Raw genomic sequence first — 15,926 nt, 5'->3', positions numbered from 1 at the left:
GGATGTTGAGATATTTCAGAAGCAGCAAGCAGGGATAGAATTGAGTGAGAAGAGGGGGAGTAACAGCAGTGAAGACGGAGAGGAACGACTAAGGGTGCAGAGTGGGCGGAAGCTATTACAGAAGTAGTACTGTAACACAAGTACTGGGCTTGTCTGTGCCATGGCATGAAATAGGAGCCATTGTGGTTTTGAGTAGAAGGAGGGAGGCAGCGCTGGCAGTAGGAGAAAGAGGCGATTGCCGTCATCCAGAGAAGGGGGGCCAGATTAGAAGAGGCAGAGGTGATGAGGAATGTTTGCGCGATGTTACCCATCTTTTCACTGCTGAACAGTGTTCAGTGCTGGTCAGAAAAGAAGACCTCCAGTGCCATCTCCCAGTTGTCAAGGGAAGGCTGATTTCCTTCCCGCTCCCTCAGTAGTTTTATTGTGGTATAACTTACGTACAGCAAACGGTACATATTTAAAGTTTAGTTTCCTGAGTTTTATTTATTTATTTTTTATTTTTTAAGATTTTATTTATTTATCAGAGAGAGAGAGGGGGAGAGAGCGAGCACAGGCAGACAGAATGGCAGGCAGAGGCAGAGGGAGAAGCAGGCTCCCCGCCGAGCAAGGTGCCTGATATGGGACTCGATCCCAAGATGCTGGGATCATGACCTGAGCTGAAGGCAGCTGCTTAACCAACTGAGCCACCCAGGCGTCCCAGTTTCCTGAGTTTTAACACACCTGTGAAACCATGACCACGATCAAGACAGTGAACGTATATCAATTATCCCCTGTAGTTTCATCCTGCCCCTTGGTTGATCGCTACTGATTAATGATGTTGAGCTTTGTTTCATGTGCTCATTGGCCATTCATGTATCTTCTTTGGAGAAATGTCTCTGCAAGTTTTGTTTGTTTCTTTGTTTTTAAAGATGTATATATTTATTTATTTATTCATTTTCGGGGGAGGAGGGTTGGAGGGAGAGAGAGTCCCAAGCAGACTCTGTGCTGAGCGTGGAGCCCGATGGGGCTCGATCCCACGAACACAACCTGAGCGGAAACCAAAAGTCAGACACTGAACCAACTGCACCACCTAGGCGCCCTTGTCTCTTCAAGTTTTTTGCCCATTTTTGAATTGTGTTGTTTTTTCAGTTGTTGAACTTTTGGAGTTCTTTGTATATTGTAGGCATTCAATCTCTGAACAGATGTGTGATTTGAAAATATTTTACCCAAGAATGGCTGAATTTTTAACGATGTATTTGTGTGATGAGTAAGAGATGAGGACAGACTGGAGTGGAATAAGCTTTATTATCTAGGACATTAATTGGGCAATTGAATCCTGTATTACTGAATGACATCATTTATGTTAGCACCCCAGATATGCTTCTTTCCAGTGTATTTTTTCCCCCAGCAGTAACTACTGTCCTGGCTTCTGAGGCCAAACATTAGTTTTGTCCATATTTAAATTATGAATTGGAATTGTAAGCTCCTTGAAGGTGTGGTTTGTATCCTTCTTTGTATGTGCATATAATGGTAGAAGAGTATTTTTTGCCTAAAGTCAGTATTTTTAGTTTTGAGTGGCTTATGCTATTTATCTATGTTCTTGCCACTGTCCAATAACTGATTTCTGCAACTACGATACCTAATGTTTAGAATTAGGATTCTTTTGATTGCAAATAGCAGATACCTGGGCTAAACAGGCTTAATTTAAAAAGATAAAGAATCGGCTCATTTAATAGGAAGCCCAGAGGTCTCACTGGCTTCCGAAAGTGGACCTCATTTCAACAGTTAGTAGTGTGGTCAGTTTCAAGTTTCTTTCCCTTCATAGCCCTTCTTGAGCTATTGCCTTCCTCCCTTGGGGCAAGCAAATTTCTCCCGGCCCCTAAATGCCTACCCCCAGCTGTTGTGGCCACACCTTTTCTTTTTTATGACCTTTGAGAAGGACAAAAGCTGGGTGTTGGACAGGTGCCTTGAACTCTGGGTAAAGCTTTGCCTGAAGCTAGATGAACAAATAATTATCCTTTTTTGATTAATCTAGTTTGATTCTACCTTTTTACATTATTTACAATGTGATGTTTTCTTGTAAATCTCTACCACCCTGTCCTTTCCTGAGGCTGCCCAAAGAGTTACAAGCTCTATTGTTAGAAGATCTTGTTTGGAGAATGTATTATTTGACAAGTAACTTTGCTCCTTTTTTTCATTTCATGTTTTACTTCAGATAATGTAATGGTTTTGAAGCTTTAGCCAAGAGCCCCCAGAACAATTTTTCTCTCCTTTTATCACTTTTGCTTTTTCCTCCCAAGTCCATGAAACGTGATATAATAAGGTTCTCCTATGTATGTGAATATATCTTTTTTTTTTTTTTTTTCCTAATGCTTAATCTGAAAGCTGAAAGAGCCAGACATCGTGTTGAAAGGCTTTAGACTTTTTGGGAAAGAGTTTGCAACATTTCTCTTGAAATCCCAGAACATTTATGATTAATTTTATAATCTCTTTGTGTCAAGGGACTATGTTTGACCTGAATTGCTTGTTTCGAGACATCTGAGAGCAGCATCCAGCTTCTTCTTATAGACTATGAACTGCGACTGATTAGGTAGCCCCCCCCAACTTCAAACGTCTCTGAATTCATTTCTTGAGACCATTCATTCATACCTCAATGACTGGGAGGGAATTTGCTCTAAGTCTGCAGCAGGCCTTGACTGCTTGTTCTTCCCAACCCATCAAGGAAAGCGTGGTGAAGTTGTTGAAATCTCCCAGGACAGCTTCTCCTTGGCGAACCCTTCTTTTCTTAGGGACATGCCCTTCAGGAGTCTTTCCTAAATGTTCTCTGGCTTACGCCATTTGCTTTGGAAAACTGTCCAGAAAAATTATGCAAGGTCTGCACACAGAAGTGTCTGCCTTCCAGAGGGATCACTCTGAAAAACTGGATCATAGGATCTGACCTATGAAAATGTTTTTCACGTCTGTCATTGCCCTCAGTCTAAATTCCTGACTGTGGTTCGCAAAGTGTCCTGGCTTCTGCCTCCCCACCCCGCCAGCCTCGTCTTTTGCATGACATGTATGTCATGTATGACATAGTATGTCATTCACATGATACACTTGCAACTCTAAAGAATTAATTATGTTCTTTTACACCCATTAGGCCCCCCCCCCCCCCCACCGAAGGTATCTTCCCAACCTCACACCTTCTCCTTTTCCCTTCTGACTGTTTACCTTTTTTCAAAACAGATTCTCTGTCCCAGATCCTGGATTATCACAGACTAGCATAGGACCCAGAGAAAGCATCATGAGGTTTTGTATACCAGCTGACTAGCTGCAACTTCTGGGTTTCTCCTGCCTCAAGATCTGGGATGTAGATAGGAAGGGACCTGCTGCTGAAGCCCTTCTGGGTATGGGGTTCAGGAAACAGAATAGAATTGCTGAGGCCAGAGTCTTAGAAATCTTAGCATTTGGCCAAGGGAATAGGGAATAGGAAACTGGGCTATTAATGTGTAGTGACAATGAACATATATTTACACATCAGGGGAATTATTGACATACAGTATTGATGGGATATGTTATTAAACAGGGGACAAAATTTTAAGCACTGTATTTTATTTGACTGGAACTGTCATCTCTTCCTTCATGCTCAGGTTTCTGTCTTCGTTTCCTATACGACAGTGGTTGCATACAGCTTAAAAAATACAAACAAAATACTGGATAGCATTTATCTTTTCCCAAATGGGAATTAATTGTTCTTCAAAAACTAACATAAAGAAATCGGGGTGGGGGAGTTGGTGTTTTAAACTGGGCATTTAAATTCGGCATTCTTTTGTATTTTGTCACATCTTTCACTTCTTTAGCAGTTTAGTTAGTGGGAACTAGAAATGCATCAGGCACACCTGAGACACTCACAGTCCTTTCCGTGTTACTGAGGTTTAAAGGCAAGTAGGAGCCTCTTGCCTCTGCTTGTTTCCAGAATTACACGAGGCAAGAGTAATCAACTGCAGTTGCTCTAGATAATTACAAGTTGATTTTATTGAGAAAGTGAGCAACACTCTACTTATGCAATAAAAAATTTATCAGATGAACAGCTTCCCTCCCTTCTTCGTACCCAGCCCAAGAGGGAAACAAACCCTCAAGAAAACCTTATTTTAATGAGCACATTTCAAAGGTGCTGGATTTATGGGCGGCATCAGGAAACACTGATTGCAATTACCATCTCTGTCGTTCCAGACTTTACTGGTGCCATATTGGGCCGAGGGGTTTGGTGGGAGATAGAGGGGAAAGTTGTCAACCAGCCCACCAGCCATGCTCGCTGGAAACCACAACAGCTTCCTCGTCATTGTCATTTAGAAACTGTTTTTAAAGTTCATAGTTGGTTTCACCAGAGAGAGAGAGACATATGAAAAACTGTCTTAAAATATTTCTATTCTTGGGGCGCCTGGGTGGTTCAGTGGGTTTAGCTGCTGCCTTTGGCTCGGGTTATGATTTCAGGGTCCTGGGATTTAGTCCCGTGTTGGGCTCTCTGCTTGGCGGGGGGCCTGCTTCCCTTCCTCTCTCTCTGCCTACTTGTGATCTCTGTCAAGTGGGTGAATGGAATCTTTAAAAAAAAAAAAAAATTTCTATTCTTCCTGGTGCTACTTGCTACCTCCATTGTCAGTAGGAATCTCCAGAAGGAACCCACCGAAAGCCCTAGGGTATCACAAATATAAACACCCGATTTGGCAGAGCTGTATTCTTTTGCTAAGTTGATCTGCTTATCAAATAACTTAGCATTAATGACTTTATTATGTTGTATGCTAGTATTAGTCACCTGGCATCATTATTTTATTCAGCCTGGCTTCCTTGCTGATACGTGCAGTAGACATTTCTATCAAATGACAATATTGGGATTCTAGAGCAGGGCTGGGCAAAGGTTTTCTGAGTAAGGGGCTGGCCAGATGATGAATATTTTCGACCTTGTGGGCTCTATGATCTGTGTCTTAGCTGCTCGGCCTTGGACAGTGTGTAAATGAATGGGCCTGACTGTCTTCCAGGTACTTTGTGTAAGCAGGTGAAGAGGCCCAGTTTCCCTGTGGGCTGGAACAAAGTTCATAGATGTAAATGCCTGTAGGGGCCAGGAGGTACGGCCAATGCGGGGAAATGGCCGACGGGGACAGACGCTCTCAGAGAGCACTTGCCTCATCTACAAGGGACAGCTGTTTATTAGCTCTGCACTGGCTCAGCGATACCAGATCTTGTAATTCAAGAGTAGCTTGACCTTTGTATTTTTATGCAAAGAGCTTCTCTCCGTTGACAGCTAACTTAGTTTTGTTAAGAAAACGTAGAGCAGGTCAAGTTGTATACCTTTTGCCGGCTCTTTTCTGGTTGTTAAGATCTAGTTTTGCAAATTCCAGAATTTTCAGGCATAAGTGTATTATAAGTAAGACATGCCTAGAGAATGTCATCAGATGCGAATGGCAAATATTTAGTTTTGCTGGTGCCTAACTCCCCCTTCTAGAGCCAATGACAGATATCAGTAATTGATTATACCACTCTCTCTTTTGAGCTTAGAGAATTCCGGATAATTCTGTACCAGGGCTCACAAAAGCCATGACCAGTGAGTTAGTTGTGTCCTCTGATATGTAAGGTATTTATCATTCCTGTTCTAGAGGGTTCTCCTTTAAATGTTTTTGGGATTAGTGGAGAAAAGTGGCTTTAGACTTTTTACTGTAGGACTTTATTCTTAAAGAAAACTTGCTAAAAGTTTTTCCTAACTAAAGAATGCTTGAGAAAATGGATCAGAAATAACGAACAGGAAAAAAAAGGGTAAGATTCTTTTAAAATGGCAGTATCAGATTTTAAAGGTTATATATTATTTTAGAGAGAGAGAAAGCAGAATTGAGAGTGGTAGGGGCAAAGTGAGAGGGAGAGAGAAACTCAGGCAGACTCCCTTCTGAGTGTGGAGCCCGATGCAGGGATGCAGGTCTGGAGATCATGACCTGAGCTGAAACCGGGAGTTGGACACTTAACTCATTGTGCCACCCAGGCACCCTGTGGCAATATCAGATTTCAGATTCTATCTTAAGGAACTGAAGAATATCCAAAGTTGGATGTGTCCTTAAAGGTCATTTAGTAGTGTTCCTTCCCTGAATTTCCCGGAACACTGGTCTGTTGTGTTTTTCTTTTTTCCACCATACCTGTGCAAAGTAATGTGAATTAATAATTATAAAGGGGCTTTCTTCCTCTCCCCGCTTCTTTTATTGCCTTTGACCCTTATGCATAGTTATTGTAGAGTGACATGTTCTGATTTAGGAATTCCATATATGGAGATGGACCATCTGGGGTGCTTGTACTTTTGGTTTATGTGGATGACCTGAATATTATACACCCTGGGTGAAACATGCTTCCTTGCCCATGTGTTACAGGGAGCTTTACATCTTCTTGGCTTCCTTCAGCATTCCTTACTCTACCCTTTGGAAATCTAGACCGCACTTGGCTTTCAAATTTGATCTTCTCAAAGAATTCTGTTCGACCCATTTGGAACTTCACTAAACATGTCTCTCCTCTAAACTTCTTTACTTCTTTTTTTAAGATTTTTTTTTTTTAATTATTATTTATTTGAGAGAGAGAGAGAGAGAGAGAGAGAGAATGAGAGGAGAGAGGTCAGTGGGAGAAGCAGACTCCCTGCTGAGTAGGGAGCCTGATGCGGGACCTGATCCGGGGCCTCCAGGACCATGACCTGAGCCGAAGGCAGTCGCTTACCCAACTGAGCCACCCAGGCTCCCTAAACTTCTTTACTGTAAAAACCTATGCTAAATGAACAGATTCATGCTTTATTATGTTATTTGATTTAATTTGCAGGGTTGTTTTTTTTTTTTTAAATTCCCCTTCAATTAACAATTTTCTTTTCCTGCCATCTATCTCAGAAAGGACTGTGAATGGGCGTCAACAGAGCATTTTGTTTTTAAGCAAGCAGTTAAGTACAACTGGATGCCTTCTGTGTGCCAGTGAACAGGGCCCTAAATGGGGATGAAATGGAAAAACGGACCCACCCCTTAAAGACTGGGTCTAGCTTCTAATGGAATTTAAACTCTCCTTTTTCTAGCCATCAGAGATGAACATTTATAACTTCACTAGAAAGAAAGCTTCCCAGGGGCAAAGCTCTTTGATTCATTCATTGATGGAGCCCAAGTGCCCAGGTCAGTGCCTCATATGTAGTAAGTACTTAATAAATATTTCGTAAATGAACTTTTACAAGTTTTTATATAGGGCAATCCCTGTAGGACTGCCTACATGGCAGAGCACACTTTCCAATTTGTTCATGTGTCTCTGCCCTCCTGTACCCCAGACACATTGTCCTCCCAGAAAGGTCAGTTGCGAGTATCCTTCTAGAGTAGAATATCCTTCTAAAATATTACCTGTACATATATAAACACCTTTGTGGATATGTTTGTATTTTTTACACAGATTATAGCCTGTCAGTTTCTTTCTCTTAAAAATGTTTCAGGTAGTTCTGTATCAGTGCGTATTACTTTTAGTGGCTACATAGTATTTTATTGCCTGGACATTTCATAATTTATTTAACCAGAAGCTTATTGATGGATATTTAGATTGCTTCCTTCCTTCCTTCCCCCCTTCCTCCTCCCCTTCCTTTCCTCTTTCTCCCTCCCTATCTTTCTCTCTTTTAAGAGAGAGAGTGCGTGGGCATGGATGCATGAACGTCAGCGGGGGTAGCGGGGCAAAGGGAAAGGGAGTGAGAGAGAGAATCCCAAGCAGGCTGCATGCTCAGCATAGAGACTGGCTGGCTTGGGGCTTGATCCCATGACCCTGAGGTCAGGATCTGACCCAGAATCAAGAGTCAGATGCTTAACTGACTGAGCCACCCAGGTGCCCCTATTTAGGTCATTTCTGATCTTTTGCTTTCATAAACAGTGGTACACTAAACAGCCTTGCTCAAAAGTCATTTTGCAACCTCTGCAAATAAGAATTTAAGAATACATTGCTAAAAGTGGAAATGTGGAATTCCTTTAAGTTCAAACTGTTTGTGCATTTATAATTTTGGTAAGTATCATCATATTGTCCTTTACAGAGAATGTGAGTATGCTGTTGTGCTGTACCCTTACTGACACTGTGTTTATCAAAATGTTTGTTCTTTTCTGATATGGTAAGTTAGAAATATCCATTGTGGCTTTAATTTGAATTTCTCTTATATGACTAAGTTTGAACATCTTTTAAATGTTTGCATATTTTTCTTTTTTCCTTTTATGTGTTCTGTCTTTGTAACTTTTGCCCATTATTCTGTTTGAGAATTGATCTTTATCTTATTGATGTGCTGTAGTAGCTCTTTATATATTAAAAAGTATTTCTCTGACTATGGACAAATTTATAGACAAATTTAGGAAGAACTGACGTTCCCATGGTGTTCAGTTTTACATCCCAAGAGCATAATACTGTCTTTTCATTCATTTAAATTTTATTTTGTGTCCTTCAATAAATTTTAAAGTTTTTTTCTTACAGACAATACTCTGTTGCTTGGGATATATTTGTCCTGGTTGATTGGCAGTAAATAATAATATTGTTTGCAAAAAAGCACTTTTTCTTATGAAAAAAACCTTTTTCTTTTGCCTTATTAGGGCACATTTCTTATGCCTCTCCAGAGAGCACACTTGTGTTGGTCATTCCTTCCAGAATAATGATGAGTCATTGTGATGATAAAGGATACTGTTTCCTAATTCTTGACTTTGGGAAGATTTCTAATGTTTCCTGTTAAAATATGATGCTGGCTTTGTGGTTGAGAGAGCTCTGTATTTTATTGTGTTAAGGAACCTGGCCACCTGATTTTATTGATGTTTTGATTATAGAAGGATGTATTTTATTGAATATGTTGTATATCTCTGGTGACTCTTTGTTTTCATCTAAGAATGTGATTTTTTTGTGTGTGTGTAAGTATATGTGTATAAGCCTTTGCATATTGAACTATCTTTGTATTCCTGTGATAAGTTCTACTTGGTCATGGAATATTATTCTTTTAATATGCTGTTAGATTTGGGTTCTCTTTCCCTATATTTAAGAATTTTGCTTTGATTCTCAGATACGAGGGGTGTGCGTGTGTGTGTGTGTGTGTGTGTGTGTGTGTGTGTGTTTGGATTTTGATACATATTATTCTATCTTCAGGAAAAGAATTTGGAAACTTTTCTTTTTCTATGCTCTTAAACAATTTAAAGTATATGGAAATAACCCACTCGTTAATTGTTTGGTAGAATTCTTCTTTGAAACTCTTGACACCTGTGTTATCCTGAGAGAGTTCTTTGACAACTTCCTCTTTACCTTTTATGGTTTCACTAGCTTTTCTCCCTTCTGGGGATGATTTTGGTAGTTAAAAAGTTCCTTAAAAACTGTTCATTTAGGGGCGCCTGGGTGGCTCAGTGGGTTAAGCCGCTGCCTTCGGCTTGGGTCGTGATCTCAGGGTCCAGGGATCGAGTCCCGCATCGGGCTCTCTGCTCAGCGGGGAGCCTGCTTCCTTCTCTCTCTCTGCCTGCCTCTCTGACTACTTGTGATCTCTGTCTGTCAAATAAATAAATAAAATATTAAACAAAAACAAAACCAAAACTGTTCATTTAATCCATTATTTATTTGTGTGGAATTGAATAAATCATCTTTTATTGTTCTTGGTATCTCTGTGGTTATTTCCTCATCATTTAAATATTTGTTTGATTAAAGAATAAAGGATGTGTTAAAAATAATTGAAAGAATGTGTTTTTTCACAAAATATGATAGAAAAGGATATAGTTTATTTCCTGTCCATTTTTTATTAAAACTTAATATTTTCTGAGCTAATGATTTTAAGACCCAGAACCTGAGATGAGACATTTCCTTTCTGATCTGGCTCTTCTGTTTCTGACAGGCCCAGAAGAGGAAAGTGAGGAAGACCCTCAGCTCGAAGGCAGAGACCCGGATATTTGGCATGTCGGTTTTAAGATCTCGTGGGACATCGAGACTCCTGGCTTGGCAATACCCCTTCACCAAGGAGACTGCTACTTCATGCTTGGTAATTAGGAGGGTCAAAGCTGCATCAGTGCTCTCGTGTCTAAGTTTTAGATTACTGGCTACATATTTGGAATGTGTCTTTTTTTTTTTTTTTTAAGATTTATTTATTTATTTTAGAGAGAGTGTGTGTGGAAGTGAGTTGGGAGAGGCAGAGAGACTCTCCAAGCTGACTCCCCACCAAGTGGGGTGCCCACCGTGGGGCTCTGATATCACGACCCAGAAGATCATAACCTGAGCCTTAACCGACTGAGCCACTGAGGTGCCCTTCGAATGTGTCTTTTGAAACAAGCTCTTTAGGTATTTTATAGTGATTATGAATCTTCTGCCTGGAACCAGTTTTTTTGTTTGTTTGTTTTAAATCCCTCATTTTTCTACATATTATTCATTTGTAAAAGTTGCTTTTATTTTCTCCCCCACACGGAGTTCCCCACATGTGCTAAAGAGTTTTCAGGACTTCTCGTCAGTTACTCAGTCATCCGGATGAGCTTATCAGTGTGAAGTATTCGGATGATTTCCCCGTTTCTGTCAGTCCTTAGTGAAAGTTTTTTCCGTTTGGAATTGAGTTTTTTCTCAGGCGCAGCTGACCTGTCTGCAGGGCCTTCCTTTCCACTCGTCGCTGAGTTCTCTGGAGAGCAGGATTTCCGCTGTGCTTGGGCTGACCGAAGCCGTGGTGTTCGTGCAGCTTTTGCTATTAGTGCTTCGCTCTAAGCGTTTTGTTTGGGTTTTGCACTTTCTGCCTGTTTTCCAGTGCGCAGCACAGAGAGGGTATCCTTTCTTACTCACAAAGCCTCTCTGGGTTTATTCTGTCATTGGCTTTAACTCCTGATTATCCAGTGTTTATCTCACGCTTACTGGCCTGGAGGAATCTAATCACTATTGGCTTTAGAACTGGGGAGCGCCAAGGCTCAAAGTGGATATTTATGAGAAGAGTTATTTCTCAATTAATTGAATATATATAGAGGGCCCGCTGTGTCCTCCATGCTGTGTAAGGTTCTGGAGGATGGATAAAACTAAGTCCTTGCCTTCTAGAAAATCACAGTGTGGATTAGCTCTTTAGGTCATTACTGCATTAAGCATTTTCCAAATTTCAGTCATTTACACGTCAGCCTCAAGGTTTTTGCCATATCCCTGTGCTACCTATGCTGTTAATTTATGTATTATTTTTCTCTAAATAAATTCACTTTATATTTTTGTGAATAAATATAAATAAAATGAATAAATGAATAAAATTAAAAATAAAGTGAATAAAATAATAAATAATAAAATAATAAAATAAAAATAAAGTGAATAAAATTCACTTTATATTTTTCTCTAAATAAATTAGCTCTAAATAAAATCACTGAAGTGCATTTACTTTAATTTTTTTTTTAAGATTTTATTTATTTATTTGAGAGAGAATGAGTGAGAGAGCATGAGAGAGCAGAAGGTCAGAGGGAGAAGCAGACTCCCCAAGGAGGTGGGAGCCCGATGCGGGACTCGATCCTGGAAGTCCGGGATCATGACCTGAGCCAAAGGCAGTCGCTCAACCAGCTGAGCCACCCAGGGGCCTGTGGATTTACTTTAGAAGGAGATTTTATAACACTATCTTAAACAGAAGACCAGTATCACTTGGATTATGAAACAGTATTAAGGACCTGCTACTTTGGTTTGCTGAAGATCCTGAGTCCTGTTCTGTCTTTGTTAAAAGAGACACGTGTCACTGTTAGAGAGGTGTTAACTGTATAATGTTACCAGTCGGAGACTTTCTCCTTGTCAGTTACTTTGTTCAGGACTTTCTATTAGCAGTTTGTAACTTTGAAAGAAGTGAGAGTCATTTGGTGCCATTCTAAATAGCCATATTAATTTTCTGCATGCAGAAGTAGTAACTACATTGTAGAAGTTCACCTGCCATCTGTTTATTTAAGAATATTTTTTATGTTCTTTGCTGATTATGAAAGTAAAATACATGTTCATTGTACAGAAAAGAAACGCTGAAAAGTATGAAACGAAAGAAGAATATGAAAATCAGGTTCAGACCTGTTTTGGTCTTTTTTTCTATGCATATATGTATCCAGAATAATAGTAGTATGTGAATAACAACCACATTGACTGGGGACTAACAACAACCAAGCATTCTTTTAATCATCTCCATAACCCTAAGAAGTAGACTATAGTTACATTGCACAAAAATCAGTTCAGGTTAAATTGATGTAGTGACACAGCCACGGTTACACAGTTAGTAGGGTGCGTGGATTGGAACTTGTTCTTTAATCCCATCTGGGCTCTGACACCCAGGTCAAACCACCCCTTCCTCCTCCTACTTGGGTGCTAACCCCCGCCCTGGGCTCCGGGGCCCTCCTCTCTCCCTCACCATGATGCCTCTACTTCACCTAAAGACTTCGGGACCAGATTGTTCAGGAAGGAAAGAGAAGAGCATGACGAGAGTGTTCTGTGTGCTTTTTTCTTTGCCCTTTGTTTTTAAAGTTATGTTTCCTTTGCCTCAGAAATAGATTAGTAATGAAAATATTAAATAATTACCTTGTCCTTTTTACCATATGTTATAATGAATATGCATTTTTAAATCTACATTTGTCCTTTTAGCTACTGTAGGTGCTAAACCAAAGTAAGTGCTGTTACTTTCTGGGAGCTGATGTCCAGGACCTAATATCCATTCCTGATTTCCCAGCTCCTGCATTCAGATATCGGGGAAATGGCTGGTACCTTCCTGATCGGGGCCAGGCACAGCACAGTGTACCCAAAGTGTGCTTTTAGAATATCTCCATTTAGAATATATTTTCTTTATTCTTTATTATCATTAAAGAAAATTACTCTTTTCTTGCTAAAGTTGTCACAGTCAGTTTCTGAAAGGAACTTTTTTCCATCTCCTCTTAAACAAACTCAGACAAAAATAATAGCAACCATAGTGTCTTGCTGCCTTTTCCTCTTTACTTTCTCGAATCCAAATACTACAAGGAGCCCTGTGGAGGGACCTCGGCCGTGTGCTGATATCTGAAATCTGAACTTCATAGCACTTATGAAAAGGAAACAGTTTAGCTCAATTTATAATAATATATTGGTCTGCAGAGGAAGTGCAGGCTGAACCCTGCTGTCTCAAGTAAATACTCCAGGGGTGTCTGATGGGGAACGTGTCGGGTGCTTATAATAAATCCGCTGCCTGTGGACGTGAGTGAAGGCCCTGCTGGCACTGCCCGAGGACACGCTTAACTGGGGTTGTCACGGTTTTACTTTTAAATTGGAATCTTTGCCCTAATCTCAGAGTTAGACATGACCGGATTTGCAAACAGATTTACAATTTTCACTAATTTTCCAACCAGGACTTCAAAACACACACTTAGAGGGGGGAAAAAAAATACACCCTGGTCTTTCTCCGAGTAGGATGATTTACTTTGCCACAGATGTTTTCCATAGACTGAATGTAACCAGGGAGTTAGGGACTTAAAAAGTGGCTTGGAGACAAACTGTGGGTTTGTTTTTTGTGGATCAGATTATACAGTTCAGGGGACATCAACCAAATTATGTTCATTAACCGGGAGCCGGGTGTGGAGATGGGCTGTGTCAGGACAAAGGTGAGGGCTAGGCAAACATTTGGGGCAAACCTCCTTTTTTTTTTTTTTTTTTTAAGATTTTATTTATTTATTTGACAGAGAGAAATCACAAGTAGTCGGAGAGGCAGGCAGAGAGAGAGAGGGAAGGAGGCTCCCCGCTGAGGAGAGAGAGCCTGATGTGGAACTCGATCCCAGGACCCCGAGATCATGACCTGAGCCGAAGGCAGCGGCTTAACCCACTGAGCCACCCAGGCGCCCCGCAAACCTCCTTTTTATCTGCTCTCCCCTGCTTCATTTATTACTTTTTCCTTGTCACTTTTCATGACTCTGTTCTCTCTGGCCTCTCTATTTTTGTTTCCCTCAATCCAAATTAAATCTCATTTTCAAATAGTTACCTCAAAGCTTCAGTTGCCAAGTAAAATGTCCATAGCCAAAAAAAAAAAAAAAAAGAAAAAAGAAAAAAAAAGGCAGTGTAAATTGAAATGCATGCTGCTGCTTTTTTGGTTTTGCTTTCCTTCACCCACAGTCTGGGGCCAAATGCTGAAAGGCCGTTTCCTATCAGGTGACCAGGTTCCAGACTCACGGCCTTGTCTATTGGCCATGCGCCGTTCATCTCTCTCCCCAGTCTCTGCCTCCCCCGGACAACCGCTGTTCTGCCTGACACTCCCTTCCCAGGGTTACTGGGAGGCCAAACAAGAAAGTGCTTTGCATGGGGAGGGGGCGCCATGAACATGGGGAGCTGGGCCATGGCACTATGGGAGACCTAGGTGAGGCGAGTGGGTGACAAAAGGGCACTGAGTGTTGTGTTGTTTTTTTTTTTTTAAGGAATTTTTTTTTTTTTAAAGATTTTATTTATTTATTTGACAGAGAGAGATCACAAGCAGGCAGAGAGGCAGGCAGAGAGAGAGGAGGAAGCATGCTCCCTGCTGAGCAGAGAGCCCGATGTGGGACTCGATCCCAGGACCCTGAGATCATGACTTGAGCTGAAGGCAGAGGCTTTAACCCACTGAGCCACCCAGGCGCCCTGAGTATTGTGTTCTTATCCTGCTTCGGGCCCCCAGTTCTGCCAGGTTGGCACGTCCCTGTGCCATACCTTTATTTTCATGACCACATAAATGCACCCCAAGAAAGGGCCATCTCACTAACTGCTTCTTGAGGGGTAGAAGCGTCAAATCAGAGCTCTGGGGTAACCATGCTCTGACCTTGGCCGAGGGCTAAGTTTACCAGCAGAGCCTGGTCAGCCGCGTTTTACGGATTAGTTTCACCTTCTTTGAAATACCTGTGGCTCTGAGCAGCCAGACCCAGAGCACAGTGAGCGTTTGATGTGGTAGAACCTGAAAATACGTCCTGCTTCTACTTTTGGCATCAACACGAGCACTCTGGTCTGAGTCTGTTGCCCTGTGAGCAGGGAGAACAGAGGCTTCTAGGAGTTTAAAGTCTCTTAACGGGGGCTCCTCTGGGACTTCACTTGGAGACTGTGGTATCTTTGTATCTTTGTATCTTTGTAAATCGTCCAGGTGTCCCTCAATCCTGCCTCGGTTCAGACATTTTATTCGAAGGAAAAGGCTTTTGTTATTTCTTCCTCTGACCCCGTTCCCTTCCTCCCCCAAGTCCTGACTGACCAGCTGAAGTAAAAAGTACCTATAATTTATGGCTTAATCATAAATTCTCAATAATTATACTTTATTACCTCTCATGGGTCTTGAAACGTAGGTGCTAGGTTCTGCTTTCTGCCGAGGCAAGGGAATAATAGAGAAACAGCAATAAATTATAACTTCAGGCTGCAGTCGGTAGGCTCGAGGAATTGCCATTTCAGTGGAAAGTGCTCGAACAGCCAAATGAGCACCTGTCATGTTTATTTTCACTTTGAAAAGCAGAAACGTGACAGCATAGTTTCAACTGCTCTTCCAATACGACCTCGTGACGCTCTTCTTACCTTCTCAGCAACTACGGTGTTTGCTTCTCACTTCTTGTGTTTTTGCAGGGTTGAGGATGTATCTGTCCTCCTGAACCTTTTACTCTGAAAATAAGCCCCCAAATGCTGATGGTTTCAGACTTGTGCTTGTTGTCTCGATACCTGGTTCTTTAATATTCACTAGCATTGGGGAGACGACATTTCTCGTGGAATTTGCTCAGAGGAGAGGATTCCCAGGTACTTGGAGGGGTCTCCCTATCTCCTAGACTTTCCTTGTGTATCCAGTCTTTGTGCGTATTTCTCTGTCACTGACGTCTTGAATTTTACTGGAGGAGCACAAGTGCCTGCTGAGGGCCACTGTGATGGAGGCTCTGATATATGTTCTTTCTTTTAGTAAGTCCATCAGGCAAGTAACCTGTCCTCTCTCTAGGATCCCTGTATTTTTGCCAGAAAAGAAAATTGCCTGCTAATGGGTGTGT

The 15,926-nt window shown here is 41.3% G+C and overlaps 1 protein-coding gene across 6 annotated transcripts in view; it reads left to right on the top strand.

Annotated features, from left to right (window-relative positions):
- FTO (FTO alpha-ketoglutarate dependent dioxygenase) overlaps positions 1 to 15,926 on the top strand; it is a 374,055-nt gene that overhangs the window by 127,081 nt on the left and 231,048 nt on the right. For all 6 annotated transcript variants that reach the window (XM_082712132.1, XM_082712136.1, XM_082712134.1 and 3 more), the window contains one exon: positions 9,845 to 9,988. In XM_082712132.1, coding sequence (XP_082568258.1) covers positions 9,845 to 9,988 — 144 coding nt within the window. The remainder of the gene's footprint in view (positions 1 to 9,844; positions 9,989 to 15,926) is intronic.

The sequence above is a fragment of the Mustela nivalis genome (genome assembly GCF_964662115.1).
Source record: "Mustela nivalis genome assembly, chromosome: 18".
Taxonomy (NCBI): domain Eukaryota; kingdom Metazoa; phylum Chordata; class Mammalia; order Carnivora; family Mustelidae; genus Mustela; species Mustela nivalis.
This window is presented reverse-complemented; position numbering and strand designations above follow the sequence as displayed.